Raw genomic sequence first — 20,199 nt, 5'->3', positions numbered from 1 at the left:
TGATGGGGGAGTCTCAGATAGCGATGTAGATGGGGGAGTCTCAAATAGCGATGATGATGGGGGATTGTCAGATAGCGATGTGGATGGGGGAGTCTTAGATAGTGATGATGATGGGGGAGTCTCAGATAGTGATGATGATGGGGGAGTCTCAGATAGTGATGATGATGGGGGAGTCTCAGATAGCGATGTGGATGGGGGAGTCTCAGATAGCGATGTGGATGGGGGAGTCTCAGATAGTGATGGGGATGGGGGAGTCTCAGATAGTGATGTGGATGGGGAGTCTCAGAGAGTGATGGGGGAGTCTCAGATAGTGATGTGGATGGGGGAGTCTCAGATAGCGATGGGGGAGTCTCAGATAGTGATGTGGATGGGGGAGTCTCAGATAGTGATGTGGATGGGGGAGTCTCAGATAGCGATGTGGATGGGGGAGCCTCAGATAGCGATGTGGATGGGGGAGTCTCAGATAGTGGTGGGGATGGGGGAGTCTCAGATAGCGATGTGGATGGGGGAGTCTCAGATAGTGATGTGGATGGGTGAGTCTCAGATAGCGATGTGGATGGGGGAGTCTCAGATAGTGATGGGGATGGGGGAGTCTCAGATAGCGATGTGGATGGGGGAGTCTCAGATAGCGATGTGGATGGGGGAGTCTCAGATCGTGATGGGGGAGTCTCAGATAGCGATGTGGATGGGGGAGCCTCAGATAGCGATGTGGATGGGGGAGTCTCAAATAGTGATGTGGATGGGGGAGTCTCAGATAGCGATGTGGATGGGGGAGTCTCAGATAGTGATATGGATGGGGGAGTCTCAGATAGTGATGATGATGGGGGAGTCTCAGATAGTGATGATGATGGGGGAGTCTCAGATAGTGATGTGGATGGGGGAGTCTCAGATTGCGATGTGGATGGGGGAGTCTCAGATCGTGATGGGGGAGTCTCAGATAGCGATGTGGATGGGGGAGTCTCAAATAGTGATGTGGATGGGAGAGTCTCAGATAGCGATGTGGATGGGGGAGTCTCAGATAGTGATATGGATGGGGGAGTCTCAGATAGTGATGATGATGGGGGAGTCTCAGATAGTGATGATGATGAGGGAGTCTCAGATAGTGATGATGATGGGGGAGTCTCAGATAACGATGTGGATGGGGGAGTCTCAAATAGTGATGTGGATGGGGGAGTCTCAGATAGCGATGTGGATGGGGTAGTCTCAGATAGTGATATGGATGGGGGAATCTCAGATAGTGATGATGATGGGGGAGTCTCAGATAGTGATGATAATGGGGGAGTCTCAGATAGTGATGATGATGGGGGAGTCTCAGATAGCGATGTGGATGGGGGAGTCTCAAATAGTGATGTGGATGGGGGAGTCTCAGATAGCGATGTGGATGGGGGAGTCTCAGATAGTGATGATGATGGGGGAGTCTCAGATAGTGATGTGGATGGGGGAGTCTCAGATAGTGATGATGATGGGGGAGTCTCAGATAGTGTTGATGATGGGGGGGTCTCAGATAGCGATGTGGATGGGGGAGTCTCAGATAGCGATGTGAATGGGGGAGTCTCAGATCGTGATGGGGGAGTCTCAGATAGCGATGTGGATGGGGGAGTCTCAAAAAGTGATGTGGATGGGGGAGTTTCAGATAGTGATATGGATGGGGGAGTCTCAGATAGTGATGATGATGGGGGAGTCTCAGATAGTGATGATGATGGGGGAGTCTCAGATAGTGATGATGATGGGGGAGTCTCAGATAGTGTTGATGATGGGGGGGTCTCAGATAGCGATGTGGATGGGGGAGTCTCAGATAGCGATGTGAATGGGGGAGTCTCAGATCGTGATGGGGGAGTCTCAGATAGCGATGTGGATGGGGGAGTCTCAAAAAGTGATGTGGATGGGGGAGTCTCAGATAGCGATGTGGATGGGGGAGTCTCAAATAGTGATATGGATGGGGGAGTCTCAGATAGTGATGATGATGGGGGAGTCTCAGATAGTGATGATGGGGGAGTCTCAGATAGTGATGATGATGGGGGAGTCTCAGATATTGATGATGATGGGGGAGTCTCAGATAGCGATGTGGATGGGGGAGTCTCAGATAGCGATGTGGATGGGGGAGTCTCAGATCGTGATGGGGGAGTCTCAGATAGCGATGTGGATGGGGAGTCTCAAATAGGGATGTGGATGGGGGAGTCTCAGATAGCGATGTGGATGGGGGAGTCTCAGATAGTGATATGGATGGGGGAGTCTCAGATAGTGATGATGATGGGGGAGTCTCAGATAGTGATGATGATGGGGGAGTCTCAGATAGTGATGATGATGGGGGAGTCTCAGATGGTGATGATGATGGGGGAGTCTCAGATAGCGATGTGGATGGGGGAGTCTCAAATAGTGATGTGGATGGGGGAGTCTCAGATAGCGATGTGGATGGGGGAGTCTCAGATCGTGATGGGGGAGTCTCAGATAGCGATGTGGATGGGGGAGTCTCAGATAGCGATGTGGATGGGGGAGTCTCAGATCGTGATGGGGGAGTCTCAGATAGCGATGTGGATGGGGAGTCTCAAATAGTGATGTGGATGGGGGAGTCTCAGATAGCGATGTGGATGGGGGAGTCTTAGATAGTGATATGGATGGGGGAGTCTCAGATAGTGATGATGATGGGGGAGTCTCAGATAGTGATGATGATGGGGGAGTCTCAGATAGTGATGATGATGGGGGAGTCTCAGATAGTGATGATGATGGGGGAGTCTCAGATAGTGATGATGATGGGGGAGTCTCAGATAGTGATGATGATGGGGGAGTCTCAGATAGTGATGATGATGGGGGAGTCTCAGATAGCGATGTGGATGGGGGAGTCTCTGATAGCGATGTGGATGGGGGAGTCTCAGATCGTGATGGGGGAGTCTCAGATAGCGATGTGGATGGGGGAGTCTCAAATAGTGATGTGGATGGGGTAGTCTCAGATAGCGATGTGAATGGGGGAGTCTCAGATAGTGATGATGATGGGGGAGTCTCAGATAGCGATGATGATGGGGGAGTCTCAGATAGTGATATGGATGGGGGAGTCTCAAATAGTGATGATGATGGGGGAGTCTCAGATAGTGATGATGATGGGGGAGTCTCAGATAGTGATGATGATGGGGGAGTCTCAGATAGTGATGATGATGGGGGAGTCTCAGATAGCGATGTGGATGGGGGAGTCTCAGATAGTGATGTGGATGGGGGAGTCTCAGATAGTGATGATGATGGGGGAGTCTCAGATAGTGATGATGATGGGGGATTCTCAGATAGTGATGATAATGGGGGAGTCTCAGATAGTGATGGGGATGGGGGAGTCTCAGATAGTGATGATGATGGGGGAGTCTCAGATAGTGATGATGATGATGGGGGAGTCTCAGATAGTGATCATAATGGGGGAGTCTCAGATAGTGATGGGGATGGGGGAGTCTCAAATAGTGATGATGATGGGGGAGTCTCAGATAGCGATGTGGATGGGCGAGTCTCAGATTGTGATGGGGGAATCTCAGATAGCGATGTGGATGGGGGAGTCTCAAATAGTGATGTGGATGGGGGAGTCTCGGATAGTGATGTGGATGGGGGAGTCTTAGATAGTGATGATGATGGGGGAGTCTCAGATAGTGATATGGATGGGGGAGTCTCAGATAGTGATGATGATGGGGGAGTCTCAGATAGTGATGATGATGGGGGAGTCTCAGATAGTGATGATGATGGGGGAGTCTCAGATAGTGATGGGGGATGGGGGAGTCTCAGATAGTGATGATGATGGGGGAGTCTCAGATAGTGATGATGATGATGGGGAAGTCTCAGATAGTGATGATGATGGGGGAGTCTCAGATAGCGATGTGGATGGGGGAGTCTCAGATAGTGATGATGATGGGGGAGTCTCAGATAGTGATGTGGATGGGGGAGTCTCAGATAGTGATGTGGATGGGGGAGTCTCAGATAGTGATGATGATGGGGGAGTCTCAGATAGTGATGATGATGGGGGAGTCTCAGATAGTGATGATGATGGGGGAGTCTCAGATAGTGATGTGGATTGGGGAGTCTCAGATAGCGATGTGGATGGGGGAGTCTCAGATAGCGATCAGAGCAAGTGCGCCATCGACACGAGAAATTGAAAATGGATCGAGCACAAACACGACTGATGGCCATGGTTGTGGTTGTTGTGATCATCAGCGGAACGTCGTCAACTCGAATTGTCAATGTTGTGTGTTTTACTCTCCAACACACAACCGGTGTGCTGAACGAGTTAACTAATGGGCACGTTTTGTTCACGTGACAACCCGTACTAATTGGCTGTGTCGGGTGGTGGTGGGTTAACGACACAATTATATTTACATGATCTAACTCAAAAGCCTGTGTTATTAACGACTCGGTGTACAAGAATGAATTCCCCGCAGTGCGGGTCGGCTCGAGCCGATCGCGTTGAGACCGATTCCAGTAAAAGCAGCAACAACAACAGCCGCCATTCGCCACGAAGTAGCGGTGACGTTACCATGGCGCTTGTGCCAGGCTACGTGCACTTTTAAGGCCACGTGAAGTATCGAGCGCCCGCTGGCAGGTCACGGGACAGGCCCAGGTACCATGGGTCGGCTGACTGAGATGACTGGGAGTAGCACCATCTGTGCCCCCCTCCTGTGCCAACTTGCTGTGTTTTATGCGCCCGGCGCTCCACTCGTTGTTGTGAGCGTCACTCTTTCGCCCTCCGCTGTTTGTGGAGGGCGACTGCCTCCACCTGCCCAGTAGCAGCGGCCTTCACGAGCCACCTCCACCAGCACAAACACCACCAATACAAACTCAACACATTGCTCGATAACAGCACCGTGTGTGTGTGTAACCTTAGGAATATGAATATAAAAGATCGAAAAAATAAGAATAGGCTTTACCCATTCTGGTAATGAAACAGCTGTTCGGATCATGGGACCTCTTTTGCCAGTTCCAAAATATGAGAATAGGTTTTCCCCTTTTTGTTCTGGCAACAAAACAGCTGTGTTAAGATACTCTGTGGGTCTGTCTTTAACGAAAGACTCAAAGAGTATGAATTCCTGCAGTCACGAAAGCTTTAAGTCAAGATTTAGGCGTTAAGGTGTTAAAACACCAAACTGAAACCTTTTACAAGGACGTCTTGAGACTAGGCTAAAAAGAAAGCTGTCTCTGGTGTGGACCAATCAGTTTCAAAGACAATACATCATATTATCAGAGTATTTTTTGTTTGCATTCTGACCACAAGTATTGTGGTTAATGCACACATGATTCCTCGTAAAAGGTTTCAGTTTGGTGTTTTAACATCTTAACACAGCTGTTTGGGTGTTAAGATGTTCGAAGACATTGCAAATATTACGAGAGCATGTTTGTTTACATGTGTTGTCACAAGTACGTGTGGTTAATGCTGACTTGGTGCCTTGCAAGATGTTTCTATTTGGTGTGTGAACATCGTAACACCTATATTCTTGGTTCTTTCGGTAAAGTCACCGAAAGAACCAAGAATATGAATCCCTGCAGTCACGAAAGCTTTAAATCAAAATCGTAACACCTATTTTATCGGCTAGTCTTATTTGTTCCCATCATTTTGATACTGGGAAAGAGGCCCCATAGACATATAATAGGCGACGTTTCGGTCAATAACCCTTCCTCACATCACATAGAGGCCAAAGAGATAGAGTGGTGGTGGCTGGACGGACGGACGGACGGAGAGGTGAATTGACGAGGAATTTAGGAGGAAAAAAAGTGGACGGAGAGAGGAGGCAGCGGAAGGAGGGAGGAGCAGCCTGGCGGAGCGGAGCAACTCGCGGAGAGAAAGACGAAGGGACGGACATAGAGATGGAGCGACTGAGAGAGAGAGGGGTGGAGAGACTGAGAGAGAGAGATGGAGGGACTGAGAGAGAGATGGAGCGACTGAGAGACTGAGAGGTGGAGAGGGACTGAGAGAGAGAGAGAGAGATGGAGCGACAGAGAGAGAGAGAGATGGAGCGACTGAGAGGGAGATGGAGGGACTGAGAGAGAGAGAGATGGAGCGACAGAGAGAGAGAGATGGAGGGACTGAGAGAGAGATGGAGAGACTGAGAGAGAGAGAGAGAGATGGAGGGACTGAGAGAGAGAGAGATGGAGCGACTGAGAGAGAGAGAGATGGAGCGACTGAGAGAGAGAGAGATGGAGAGACTGAGAGAGAGAGCGAGATGGAGCGACTGAGAGAGAGAGATGGAGAGACTGAGAGAGAGAGATGGAGGGACTGAGAGAGAGAGAGAGATGGAGGGACTGAGAGAGAGAGATGGAGCGACTGAGAGAGAGAGAGATGGAGCGACTGAGAGAGAGAGATGGAGCGACTGAGAGAGAGAGAGAGATGGAGGGACTGAGAGAGAGAGATGGAGCGACTGAGAGAGAGAGATGGAGGGACTGAGAGAGAGATGGAGCGACTGAGAGAGAGAGAGAGATGGAGCGACTGAGAGAGAGAGATGGAGGGACTGAGAGAGAGAGAGAGATGGAGGGACTGAGAGAGAGAGAGATGGAGCGACTGAGAGAGAGAGAGAGATGGATGGACTGAGAGAGAGAGAGAGAGATGGAGGGACTGAGAGAGAGAGAGAGATGGAGAGACTGAGAGAGAGAGAGAGATGGAGGGACTGAGAGAGAGAGATGGAGAGACTGAGAGACTGAGAGGTGGAGAGGGACTGAGAGGTGGAGAGAGACTGAGAGACTGAGAGGTGGAGAGACTGAGAGGGGTGGAGGGACCACACCTGCAGGTAACCGTGGGGCGGGGGGGGCAAGGGGGGGGGGATATTGCTCTGACGTCAGCCCCATAACTTATCCATCACCGCCCAGTCCATCCACTGCTGGATGTAGGGGATGATAGGGGGTAGTGACCGAGTTATATAAGTGTAATTATTATTAATTATTATGATTAATAATATAATTGGCGGTTCTGTTGTTGGCGATGAGATGGTGGCGGAGGTGTTTCTAATGAAGATTGTACGGCTCATGACGACTACGCTAATGATGATTGTGCTGCTGATGATGATGATTGTGCTGATGATGATGATTATTCCAACGGGACGAGCGTGACCGTGCGAGTTGCATCACGGAGCAGACTGTGACCCCACGCGGAGAGAGATGTGCGGAGCTGGGGGGAAGAGAGGGAGGTCCCCTGGGGTCCCGGGATGAGCGAGGGGGCCCAGGCCCCCACAATGTGAGCGAGACGACTCCTTAAGTCAATGTCGGACAAATTTGATTAAATCAGGGCCCGTAATCGCATCCCAGCGCTCGGTGAATCCGCAAATCGGTGATTACTGTACACACTAATCCCGTGTCTGTGTGTGAGTACGTGTGTGTGAGTGTGTGTGAGTGTGTGACTACGTGTGTGTGAGTGTGAGTACGTGTGTGAGTGACTGTGAGTACGTGTGTGACTACGTGTGTATGAGTGTGAGTACGTGTGTGTGAGTGTGAGCACGTGTGAGTGTGAGTACGTGTGTGAGTGAGTGTGAGTACGTGTGTGTGTGAGTACGTGTGAGTGAGTACGAGTGTGAGTGAGTGTGAGGACGTGTGTGAGTACGTGTGTGAGTACGTATATAGTGAGTACGTGTGTGATTGAGTGTGTGAGTACGTGTGAGTACGTGTGAGTGAGTGTTGTGAGTGGGTGACTGAATTCGTGTGTGTGTACGTGTGTGTTAGTGTGCGTGAGTGTGAGTACGTACGTGAGTCAGTACGTGTGTGGGAGTGAGTTTGTGAGTGTGTGTGAATTTATGTGTGTGTGAATTTGTGGGTGAGTGTGTGTATGTATGTGAGTGTGGTAGTGAGTTTTTGTGAGTGATTGAGTACGTGTGTGAGTGTGAGGGAGTACGTGTGTGAGTATGTGTGAGTGTGTGTGAGCACGTGTGTGAGTGTGAGGGAGTACGTGTGTGAGTGTGAGTGAGTACGTGTGTGAGTGTGTGTGAGCACGTGTGTGAGTGTGAGGGAGTACGTGTGTGAGTGTGAGGAAGTACGTGTGTGAGTGTGTGTGAGCACGTGTGTGAGTGTGAGGGAGTACGTGTGTGAGTGTGAGGGAGTACGTGTGTACGTGTGTGGGTATGAGTGAGTACGTGTGAGTGAGTACGTGTGTGAGGGTGTGTGAGCGCGTGTGAGTGAGTGTGTGTGTTAGTGTGTGTGAGCGATAGTGTAGTGGTTAGCGCGCTGCGCTATGAACCTGGCGACCCGGGTTCGATTCCCGCTCACGGCCAATACCAGTGACGATTATCTGAACCGGTCCCGGGCCTCCCCTAGGCCGACTCAGCCTCAAATGAGTACCTGGTGCGGTGTGTAAACATTGCCACTAGGGAGACAAAGGCGGTCGGGCGTGGTGCTGGCCACCCACCCCCTCGTGTACCGTTCCGGCCTCCATAGGCTACAGTCTGTTAAGGCTATACGGGGGATCTTTGTTATCTTTGTTGTGAGTACGTGTGTGAGTGAGTGTGAGTGAGTGTGAGTACGTGTGTGTGCTGGCTGAGGTGCCATCTGTTGAGGAAGTACTGAAGGCGATCCGGAGTCTGAGACCAGGAAAAGCAGCGGGCAGAGATGATCTCCCAAGCGAAATGCTGAGGGAGGGTGGCGTTTGTGCACAGACTGCCCTACATGACATCATAATAACAGTCTGGACCACTGGACGGGTTCCGCAGGATTGGAAGGATGCCTTGGTGGTCCCCCTCTTTAAGAATGGGGATCGCACAGACTATAACAACTACAGGGGCATCTCACTCCTCAGAATGCCGGGAAAGGTCCTGGCAAGGATTATTCAACATCGCCTTGCCAGGCACGCTGAGGAGAGGCTTGCGGAGCTCCAATGCGGTTTCAGGAAAGGGCGGTCCTGCACAAATGCCATATTTTCTGTCCGTCTGCTACAGTAGAGGTGTAAGGAATTCCAACAAGATCTACAGCTCTTCTTTATTGATCTGGTCAAAGCCTATGATACCATCAGTAGGCATGACCTCTAGGTTTTTCTTCGTGCTTTCGGAGTCCCTGACTCTTTGCTGACAATCAATAAGGACCTTCATGATGGTGAGCGGGCCCGTGCAAAATTACGTGGCCGGGAGTCAGAGCCATTCCCTGTACACCTTGGGGTGCGACAGGGATGTCCTCTGGCTCCCACATTATTTAACATCTATTTTGACCACGTAGTTCGTGAAGCCTTCAATAGCTGTACCGGGGGAATCTCCATATGGTACAGATATAATGGGAGGCTGATCGATGCCCGGGTGCGGCCAAGGGATGGCTCCCTATTGCTCAACCACGTTATGTATGCTGATGATTTGGTAATAGCTGCTCATTCAGAGGAGGAGTTGGAGACGCTGCTGCTGAGGCTGGAGCGTGCCACTTACCATCAGCCCCACCAAAACTAAGCACCTGCCTGGGTATTTTGTACCATCGGACACTCCACCCCCACAACTCCCAATCGGTGATGGGGCAGTTGTGGAGAGAGTGGAGAGTTTCCCATACCTGGGCAGTGTGCTTATGACTGGCTCCAGTTTAACAGCAGAGGTCTCACTCCGAATCAGTCGAGCGACAATATCTTTTCATCGGTTGCGTAACGCTGTGTGGAAGCTACCTGGTCTGTCGCTCCGCACTAAGCTTCAGGTCTTCTCGGCCACGGTCATTCCCTCCCTTCTCTACGCTTGCGAAACGTGGACCCCCCTAATAGAACATCTTCGCCGGTTAGAAACATTTAGGCTGGCCTGCCTACGATCCATCCTGGGTTTAACCAGACTGGATTGTGTGAGGAGCTCACAAATCCTTGAAAGATCTGGGCAAGGTCCCATCGGTGAGCTCCTCCGGCGGGCAAGGCTGCGATGGCTGGGTCATGTAGCCCGCATGCCCAGCCACCGCATGCTGAAACAGCTTTTGTTCGGCCGGATTGAGGGGGCTAAGCGGGCGCGGCACGGGCTAGAGAAGAGATGGAGTGATGTGGTACAGGAGGACGTGGAGCTGAGTGGACTTGCCGATGACTGGTACCAGCGGTGTCAAGATCGGCCTCTGTGGAGGAGGCTCGTGAAGGATGCTACTGGGCAATTGGAGGTAGTCGCCCTCCAACAACAACGGAGGGCGGAGGAGCGACGCTCAGAACAACGAGCGGAGCGCCGGGTGGCTAAAGCACAGCAGGTTGGCACAGTAGGGGGCACAGGTGGTGCATCAGCCAGTCATCTCAGTCAGTCGACCCGTGGCACCTGGGTCTGCCCCGTGACCTCCTGCCAGCGGGCGTTCGACACTTCACGTGGCCTCAAGGTGCACATAGCCTGGCACAAGCGTCGTGGTGACGTCACCGCCACTTAGTGGCGAATGGCGGTTGTTGTTGTTGTGAGTGTGTGTGCGAGTGTGTGTGAGCACGTATGTGAGTACGTGTGTGAGTGTGTGTGTGAGCACGTGTGTGTGGGTGTTTGAGTGTGTGTGAGCACGTGTGTGTGTGACTACGTGTGTATGAGTGTGAGTACGTGTGTGTGAGTGTGAGCACGTGTGAATGTGAGTACGTGTGTGAGTGTGTGTGAGCACGTGTGTGAGTGAGTACGTGTGTGAGTGTGTGTGAGCACGTGTGTGAGTGAGTGTGTGTGAGTCCGTGTGTGTGTGTGTGAGCACGTGTGAGTGAGTGTGTGAGTGTGTGTGAGCACGTGTGTGTGTGAGCACGTGTGAGTGAGTGTGTGTGAGCACGTGTGTGAGTGAGCACGTGTGAGTGTGTGTGGTAGTGAGTGTGGGGAGCGGTGGTGTAGCGGTTAGCGCGCTGCGCTATGAACCTGGCGACCCGGGTTCGATTCCCGCTCACGGCCAACACCAGTGACGATTATCTGAACCGGTCCCGGGCCTCCCCTAGGTCGACTCAGCCTCAAATGAGTACCTGGTGCGGTGTGTAAACATTGCCACTAGGGAGACAAAGGCGGTCGGGCGTGGTGCTGGCCACCCACCCCCTCGTGTACCGTTCCGGCCTTCATAGGTGCTCGCTAACAGCACTTGCCCCTACAGTCTGTTAAGGCTATATGGGGGATCTTTGTTTTTTTGTCTTTGTGTGTGTGGTAGTGTGTGTGTGTGAGAGCACGTGTGTGGGTGAGTACGTGTGTGAGTGTGTGTGAGTGTGTGTGAGTGTGTGAGCACGTGTGAGTGTGTGTGGTAGTGTGTGAGTGTGTGTGGTAGTATGTGAGTGTGTGTGTGAGTACGTGTGTGAGTGAGTACGTGTGTGAGCACGTGTGTATATGAGTGTGTGAGCACGTGTGTGTGTGAGCACGTGTGTGAGTGAGTACGTGAGTGAGTGTGTGTGAGTGTGTGTGTGAGCACGTGTGAGTGTGTGTGAGCACGTGTGGGTGTTTGAGTGTGTGAGCACGTGTGGGTGTGTGTGGTAGTGTGTGTGTGTGAGCACGTGTGAGCACGTGTGTGGTAGTGTGTGAGCGTGTGTGAGCACGTGTGTGTGAGCACGTGTGTGTGAGCACGTGTGTGTGAGCACGTGTGTGTGAGCACGTGTGTGTGTGAGCACGTGTGTGTGTGAGCACGTGTGTGTGTGAGCACGTGTGTGTGTGAGCACGTGTGTGTGTGAGCACGTGTGTGTGGTGGGGAGCGATAGTGTAGCGGTTAGCGCGCTGCGCTATGAACCTGGCGACCCGGGTTCGATTCCCGCTCACGGCCAACACCGGGTGACGATTATCTGAACCGGTCCCGGGCCTCCCCTAGGTCGACTCAGCCTCAAATGAGTGCCTGGTGCGGTGTGTGAACATTGCCACTAGGGAGACAAAGGCGGTCGGGCGTGGTGCTGGCCCCCCGACCCCCTCATGCGCCGTCCCCGCCTTCGTAGGTGCTCGCTAGCGACACTTGCCCCAGAATTCCGTCAAGACTATACGGGGGATCTTTGTATCTGTCTGGCGAAACGACCTCCACCTCCTTGATGGTGACGACGGTGACGTTGCCGTGCGCCGTGAGGAATGCCGCTGGGGAAGAGGCCCTGAGCCGTTCGCCTCGTGGCTGGGCTCACGGCCCCCACCGTGGCTAACGGGGGCGCTGGGTGGCTGGAATGGTTCCAAGCCCCTCCACCCCACATTCCTATACCCAAGGATCCATCGATGTAGGAATATATACCGGAGGCCCCCGAGGGAACAGGGGTCTATGTCAAGGGACTGAGCCCCCCCCCCCATCCCCCTCCCTTTCAGGGAGTCTCCAGAAACAATTGTCAATCGCTACGGCTGCGGGGGGGGAGAAAGAGAGGGCTGCCTGTTCCCTGTCGGGAGCTCGACTGGCACCACATGGACCTCTGGGGAATACAGCTCCAGGTGGACTGCTTTTGGCTTCTGCGACCACTCAGACCTCTGCTTGGGACGGGATACCATTAGTGAGCAGGGAGTGGCTCTTCTGGAGCGTGGCAGCGAGCTGCAGGAAGCTCTGAGATCACGTCCCCATCAACAGGAGGGACAGGATGGTGGTGGTGGTTGCCCATGCCACCACCAAAGATGAACATGTGCGCCAGGACACAGGCATTGCTTATGGGTCAGATGCTTCACATGACCTCCAGTCCATGGAGCTGGCCAAAGTGGGTCATTGGGATGAAGGCATCTTGTCACGTGACTGCAATGCCTGAGTGAGTCATGACATAGGCACGTGGGCCGCAGTAATTGGAAAGCATTGGCTAGTCCGGCTCAATAACACGCTGTTGCGGCATCGGCGCATCCACACATCATGGATACACCCCGGGTACAAGTAAGAATATTTGCTGGACTATTTCGTGAGGGAAGAGTAAATACGGGTCCGTGTCCTTGACACTGAGACCTACCGTGGAGCTGAGCTTCCCGTTGACCATCGGCTTGCCATCACAACGATTGTAAAGGCCCTGGCAAGGATGATTCAACTTCGCCTTGCCAGGCAAGCTGAGGAAAGACTTGAGTAGCCCCAATGTGGTTTCAGGCTGAGCGCGGTCCTGCACGGATGCCATATTCTGTCCATTTGATATCACAGAGGCGTTTGGACCTACACCTCTGCTTTATTTACCTGACCAAGCCATACGATATCATTCAGAGGCCAGAGCTTTCGGGGTCCTTGACCATGTGCTCACAATCACTAAAGACCTTCACGATGGTGGGCAGGCCGAGGTACACTTTGGGGTGCGACAGGGATGTCCTCTGACCTCTACACCATTGATCATCTTCTTTGACTACGCAATTCGAGACGCCTTCCATGGTTGTACCGGAGGAATTCCCATCTGGTACAGCAGGTAGAGTTGGAGGCTAATGGATGCCCGGGTGCGACCAATAGATGGCTCCTTATTGGCCAACCATGCAGTGTATGCTGGTGATGTGGTCATTGTTGCTCTGTTCATCAAGATGTGAATGATGGCCGAGATGTACCGATGTGTACATGTGCATACAGGCAACGGTGTAAGAGTGTATATGCGAGTGTGTGTGCTAGAGTGCGCGCGTGTGCATGTGCGCTAGTGTGTATGTGCTAGTGTGTGTGTGTATACACACACACACTAGCACAGTAGGGGGCACAGGTGGTGCATCAGTCAGTCATCTCAGTCAGTCGACCCGTGGCACCTGGGTCTGCCCTGTGACTTCCTGCCCGCGGGCGTTCGACACTTCACGTGGCCTCAAGGTGCACATGGCCTGGCACAAGCGTCGTGGTGACGTCACCGCCACTTAGTGGCGAATGGCGGTTGTTGTTGTTGTTGTGTATACGTGGGGGGGGGGGGGGTAGCGCTACGCTGCGCTACGAACCCAGCGACCCGGGTTCAATTCCCGCTCACGGCCAACACCAGTGACGATTATCTGAACCGGTTCTGGGCCTCCCCTAGGTCGACTCAGCCTCACTTGAGTACCTGGTGCGGTGTGTAAACGTCGCCACTAGGGAGACAAAGGCGGCCAGGCGTGGTGCTGGCCACCCACCCCCTCGTGTGCCGTGCCGGCCTTCATAGGTGCTCGATAACAGCACTTGCCCCTACAGTCTGTTAAGGCTATACGGGGGATCTTTGTGTGTGTGTGTAAGAGTGTGTGGGGGACAGTGTGTGAGTGTGTGTGTACGAGTGTGTGGTGGGGTGTGACTGTGTGTGTGACTGTGCGTGTGTGGGGGTGAGTGTGTGAATGTGTGTGTGTGTACAAGTGTGTGGGGATGAGTGTGTGACTGTGTGTGTGTACGAGTGTGTGTGTGTGCGAGTGTGTGGGGGTGTGTGACTGTGTGTGTGTGACTGTGCGTGTGTGGGGGTGAGTGTGTGACTGTGTGTGTGTACAAGTGTGTGGGGGTGAGTGTGTGACTGTGTGTGTGTGTACGAGTGTGTGTGTGTGCGAGTGTGTTGGGGTGTGTGACTGTGTGTGTGTGTGACTGTGCGTGTGTGGGGGTGAGTGTGTGACTGTGTGTGTGTGTACAAGTGTGTGGGGGTGAGTGTGTGACTGTGTGTGTGTACGAGTGTGTGTGTGACTGTGTGTGACTGTGCGTGTACGAGTGTGTAGGGGTGAGTATGTGTGTGTGCGAGCGTGTGGGGGTGAGTGTGTGACTGTGTGTGTGGGGGTGAGTGTGACTGTGTGTAGGGGGAGCGGTAGTGTAGCGGTTAGCGCGCTGCGCTATGAACCCGGCGACCCGGGTTCGATTCCCGCTCACGGCCAACACCAGTGACGATTATCTGAACCGGTCCCGGGCCTCCCCTAGGTCGACTCAGCCTCAAATGAGTACCTGGTGCGGTGTGTAAACATTGCCACTAGGGAGACAAAGGCGGTCGGGCGTGGTGCTGGCCACCTACCCCCTCGTGTACCGTTCCGGCCTTCATAGGTGCTCGCTAACAGCAATTGCCCCAACAGTCTGTTACAGGCTATATGGGGGATCTTTGTTATCTTTGTGTGTGTGGGGGTGAGTGTGGGGGTGAGTGTGGGGGTGAGTGTGGGGGTGAGTGTGGGGGTGAGTGTGGGGGTGAGTGTGGGGGTGAGTGTGGGGGTGAGTGTGGGGGTGAGTGTGGGGGTGAGTGTGGGGGTGAGTGTGGGGGTGAGTGTGGGGGTGAGTGTGGGGGTGAGTGTGGGGGTGAGTGTGGGGGTGAGTGTGGGGGTGAGTGTGGGGGTGAGTGTGGGGGTGAGTGTGGGGGTGAGTGTGGGGGTGAGTGTGGGGGTGAGTGTGGGGGTGAGTGTGGGGGTGAGTGTGGGGGTGAGTGTGGGGGTGAGTGTGGGGGTGAGTGTGGGGGTGAGTGTGGGGGTGAGTGTGGGGGTGAGTGTGGGGGTGAGTGTGGGGGTGAGTGTGGGGGTGAGTGTGGGGGTGAGTGTGGGGGTGAGTGTGGGGGTGAGTGTGGGGGTGAGTGTGTGGTTGGCACAATAGGGGGCACAGGTGGTGCATCAGCCAGTCATCTCAGTCAGTCGACCCGTGGCACCTGGGTCTGCCCCGTGACCTCCTGCCAGTGGGCGTTCGACACTTCACGTGGGCTCAGGGTGCACATAGCCTGGCACAAGCGTCGTGGTGACGTCACCGCCACTTAGTGGCGAATGGCGGTTGTTGTTGTGTGACTGTGTGTGTGACTGTCCGTCTGCTACAGCAGAGGTGTAGGGAATTCCAACAAGACCTACATCTCTGCTTTATTATGGTCAAGGCCTATGATACCATCAGTAGGCCTGGGCTCTGGGTCGTTCTTCGTGCTTTTGGAGTCCCTGACCCTCTGCTCACGCTCATTAAGGACCTTCATGATGGTGAGCGGGGCCGGGTAAAACTACGTGGCCGGGAGTCAGAGCCATTCCCTGTACACCTTGGGGTGCGACAGGGATGTCCTCTGCCTCCCACATTATTTAACATCTATTTTGACGACGTAGTTCGTGAAGCCTTCAATAGCTGTACCGGGGGAATCTCCATTTGGTACAGATATAATGGAAGGCTGATCGATGCCCGGGTGCGGTCAAGATATGGCTCCCTATTGCTCAACCACGTTATGTATGCCGATGATTTGGTAATAGCTGCTCAGTCAGAGGAGGAGTTGGAGACGCTGCTGCTGAGACTGGAACGTGCCACTAAGAGGTGGGGCCTTACCATCAGCCCCACCAAAACTAAGCACCTGCCTGGGTATTTTGTACCATCGGACACTCCACCCCCACAACTCCCAATCGGTGATGGGGCAGTTGTGGAGAAAGTGGAGAGTTTCCCATACCTGGGCAGTGTGCTTATGACCGGCTCCAGTTTAACAGCAGAGGTCTCACTCCGAATCAGTCGAGCGGCAATATCTTTTAATCGGTTGCGTAACGCTGGGTGGAAGCTACCTGGTCTGTCGCTCCGCACTAAGCCTCAGGTCTTCTCGGCCACGGTCATTCCCTCCCATTACCCGCTTGCGAAATGTGGACCCCCCTAATGGAACATCTTCGCCGATTAGAAACATTTAGGCTAGCCTGCCTACGATCCATCCTGGGTTTAACCAGGCTGGATTGTGTGAGGAGCTCACAAATCTTTTAAAGATCTGGGCAAGGTCCCATCGGTGAGCTCCTCCGTCAGGCAAGGCTGCGTTGGCTGGGTCATGTAGCCCGCGCGGTGTGTCACCATCAGCACTGGAGAGACAAAGGCGGCCGGGCGAGGTGTTGGCGACCCACCCCCTCGTGTACCGTTCCGGCCTTCATAGGTGCTCGCTAACAGCACTTGCCCCTACAGTCTGTTAAAGGCTACACGGGGGAACATTGTCTTTGTGTATACTTCTGATCGTGCTTGTACACACCGACGCGAAGCTTGAACGCGCACACACAAAGATAAAGACAAAGATCCCCCATATAGCCTTAACAGACTGTAGGGGCAAGTGCTGTTAGCGAGCACCTATGAAGGCCGGCACTGTACACGAGGGGGTGGGTGGCCAGCACCACACCCGGCCGCCTTTGTCTCCCTAGTGGCAATGTTTACACACCGCACCAGGTACTCATTTGAGGCTGAGTCGACCTAGGGGAGGCCCGGGACCGGTTCAGATAATCGTCACTGGTGTTGGCAATGAGCGGGAATCGAACCCGGGTCGCCAGGTTCATAGCGCAGCGTAGCGCTAACCGCTACACTACCGCTCCCCACTGACACGCACGCACACACACGGACACACGCAGACACACTGATACACACTGACACACACACTCATCTGTGTGTAAATTCTACAAACACACACTAAAATAGACACAAATGTACCGTTAAAACATGTACACACAATGACACGCAAACATTTATGTATTACAAGACGAAGATCCCTGGTATAGCCTTAATAGATTGGTTTTGTTGAGTTCGGTTGTAGTGTCGGCACGGGTGTAGTGTCGGCACGTGTGTCCACGGGTGTGTTAACGAGTCACGTGTGTTAACGTGTCACGTGTGTCCACGGGTGTGTTAACGAGTCACGTGTGTCCACGGGTGTGTTAACGTGTCACGTGTGTCCGCGGGTGTGTTAACGAGTCACGTGTGTCCACGGGTGTGTTAACGAGTCGCGTGTGCCCACGGGTGTGTTAACGAGTCGCGTGTGTCCACGGGTGTGTTAACGAGTCGCGTGTGTCCACGGGTGTGTTAACGAGTCGCGTGTGTCCACGGGTGTGTTAACGAGTCGCGTGTGCCCACGGGTGTGTTAACGAGTCGCGTGTGTCCACGGGTGTGTTAACGAGTCACGTGTGTCCACGGGTGTGTTCACGAGTCACGTGTCCACGGGTGTATTCACGAGTCACGTGTGTTAACGAGTCACGTGTGTCCACAGGTGTGTTAACGAGTCACGTGTGTCCACAGGTGTGTTAACGTGTCACGTGTCCACAGGTGTGTTAACGAGTCACGTGTGTCCACAGGTGTGTTAACGAGTCACGTGTGTCCACAGGTGTGTTAACGAGTCACGTGTGTCCACAGGTGTGTTAACGAGTCACGTGTGTCCACAGGTGTGTTAACGAGTCACGTGTGTCCACAGGTGTGTTAACGAGTCACGTGTCCACAGGTGTGTTAACGAGTCACGTGTGCCCACAGGTGTGTTAACGTGTCACGTGTGCCCACAGGTGTGTTAACGAGTCACGTGTGTCCACAGGTGTGTTAACGAGTCACGTGTGTCCACAGGTGTGTTAACGAGTCACGTGTGTTAACGAGTCACGTGTGCCCACAGGTGTGTTAACGAGTCACGTGTGCCCACAGGTGTGTTAACGAGTCACGTGTGCCCACAGGTGTGTTAACGAGTCACGTGTGTTAACGAGTCACGTGTGTCCACAGGTGTGTTAACGAGTCACGTGTGTTAACGAGTCACGTGTGCCCACAGGTGTGTTAACGTGTCACGTGTGTTAACGAGTCACGTGTGTCCACAGGTGTGTTAACGAGTCACGTGTGCCCACAGGTGTGTTAACGAGTCACGTGTGTTAACGAGTCACGTGTGCCCACAGGTGTGTTAACGAGTCACGTGTGCCCACAGGTGTGTTAACGAGTCACGTGTGTTAACGAGTCACGTGTGTCCACAGGTGTGTTAACGAGTCACGTGTGTTAACGAGTCACGTGTGTCCACAGGTGTGTTAACGAGTCACGTGTGTCCACAGGTGTGTTAACGAGTCACGTGTGTTAACGAGTCACGTGTGTCCACAGGTGTGGTTTCAGAACCGCCGGGCCAAGTGGCGCCGTCAAGAGAAGCTGGAGGCCACGGCCATGAAACTCCACGACCCCGCGCCGGTTCCCCTCGCTTTCGGTCGCTCCTCTCTCCCCGCGGCTCACCACCACCCCCATCACCACCCCCATCACCATCATCACCCCCATCACCACCCCCACCACCACCCCCACCCGCTCCCCCCGGGCCCCCCCGCCGCCGCCGCGGTGGTGGCCGCCACGGGCGGCAACGCGGGGCCCCTCGGGCTGGACACGTGGCTGGGGGGTTCCCCTCTCGCGGGGGCGGCCATGCACGGCCTCCCGGGGTTCGTAACCCCCCACGGAGGTCCGCCCGGGGTGGGGTTGGGGCTGGGAGTCGGATTCCCGGGGGGCGCAACCGGCGGGGGAGCCACCGGATTCCTCGGTGGCGCAGGAGGTGGAGGTGGTGGCGGAGGTGGAACCAGCCCCACGTCAATGCAGGCGCTGGGTTTCCACAACCATCACGCCATCAACCACCACCATCACCAGCACCAACACCAGCATCAACACCAACAACAACAACAGCAGCAGCAGCAGCACCAACAGCATCAGCAGCAGCAAGCCGTTGCTGTTCACGCCAGCATGGAATTGGACTCCGGGCCCCCCGCGTTTGCTGATAAATTCCCCGTGGGGGGCGATGGCGGTGGGGAGGGGGTGGGAGGCCGCTCGTCCAGTATCGCGGCGCTCAGGATGAAAGCGCGGGAGCACCTGCAGAGCCTCGGGAAAGCGTGGAGGGCCTGACCCGGGGCGTGCACGTTCACCTGGTGGGGTAGGGTGACGTCTGTTCACCTCGACTCATTCCACTGCAGAGGGCAGGTGTGTACTTATCACCTGCGAGAGGCACAGGTGTGTACTTATCACCTGCGAGAGGCACAGGTGTGCGTATCGGCCATGGACACAATTCAACAACTGCAACAGGTGCACACCTTACCTGGGATAGATGATTGTGCGCACCTGCGACACGCGCGTCAGTGTACAGTATTATTCCTTACCTGGTGGGGCAGGTGAGCTTCGCCAACCTCACACCTGGGACTCATTCATTCTGCTACGCAGAATTGTTTAAAGGCGTACAGCCAGCACTGAACCCGGGACGGGCACGGATGTGTCCATGACGTGTGGACAAAGGAGTCTACACATCAGGGACAGGTTGGTGACCCACCTGGGATAGGCGTTGCCTCACGCTTTCCGGTGGGCGTCGACCTTGTTGTCAGCGTGAGCGAGGGTGTGTGTTGGTGTGGATGGATCCCCGCATCGAATAAACTCGATTAGTCGAAGCGTCGCGACCCCGGGGTGAGACCCTGTGACTCTGGGAGAGGGGTCTGGGCCCTAACCACGACTCCCACCCAGCCCTCCCCCCGAAGCCGCCGCAGCCGCGTGAGTCGCCCGCGAGGCGAGAGTTGCCGGGCGGCCTCCAGGAGTCGACGTTTTTTCTTCTCACAAGAGAAACGAACGCGAAACAGCTCGAGTGGCGCGGTGGCACTTTGAGGAGGACAACCATCATCGCCTGCAACGCGTCAACGGGCAACGCGTGGACCACGAGCGACTGCGGCGGCTGGGGAGGGCAGCGGAATGGAGTGACAGAGTTATCTCTCGAGCCAATAAAAGTGCAAGGTTTGATGAACACTGTGCAAGCCCAGTGGTTGATCTAGA

At 54.2% G+C, this 20,199-nt stretch overlaps 2 protein-coding genes across 2 annotated transcripts in view; one reads left to right on the top strand and one right to left on the bottom strand.

Annotated features, from left to right (window-relative positions):
• Nucleotides 1–20,199, top strand: part of LOC116942106 (uncharacterized) — a 32,173-nt gene extending 11,974 nt beyond the window's left edge. Inside the window, exon 3 of the mRNA XM_076066904.1 lies at nucleotides 18,514–20,199. Within this exon, the coding sequence (XP_075923019.1) occupies nucleotides 18,514–19,290 (777 nt within the window). The 3' untranslated portion in view covers nucleotides 19,291–20,199. The remainder of the gene's footprint in view (nucleotides 1–18,513) is intronic.
• LOC142924444 (uncharacterized) lies at nucleotides 4,004–6,980 on the bottom strand. Its single transcript, XM_076066937.1, has 2 exons — nucleotides 6,974–6,980; nucleotides 4,004–6,571 (listed from the first exon to the last, which is right to left on the bottom strand). The coding sequence occupies exons 1-2, from the start codon at nucleotides 6,978–6,980 to the stop codon at nucleotides 5,625–5,627; spliced, it is 954 nt and encodes a 317-aa protein (XP_075923052.1). The 3' UTR covers nucleotides 4,004–5,624.

Source organism: Petromyzon marinus, chromosome 13 (assembly GCF_048934315.1).
Source record: "Petromyzon marinus isolate PM22_M1 ecotype Great Lakes invasive population chromosome 13, UKy_Petmar_22M1.pri1.0, whole genome shotgun sequence".
Classification (NCBI taxonomy): Eukaryota; Metazoa; Chordata; class Hyperoartia; order Petromyzontiformes; family Petromyzontidae; genus Petromyzon; species Petromyzon marinus.
This window is presented reverse-complemented; position numbering and strand designations above follow the sequence as displayed.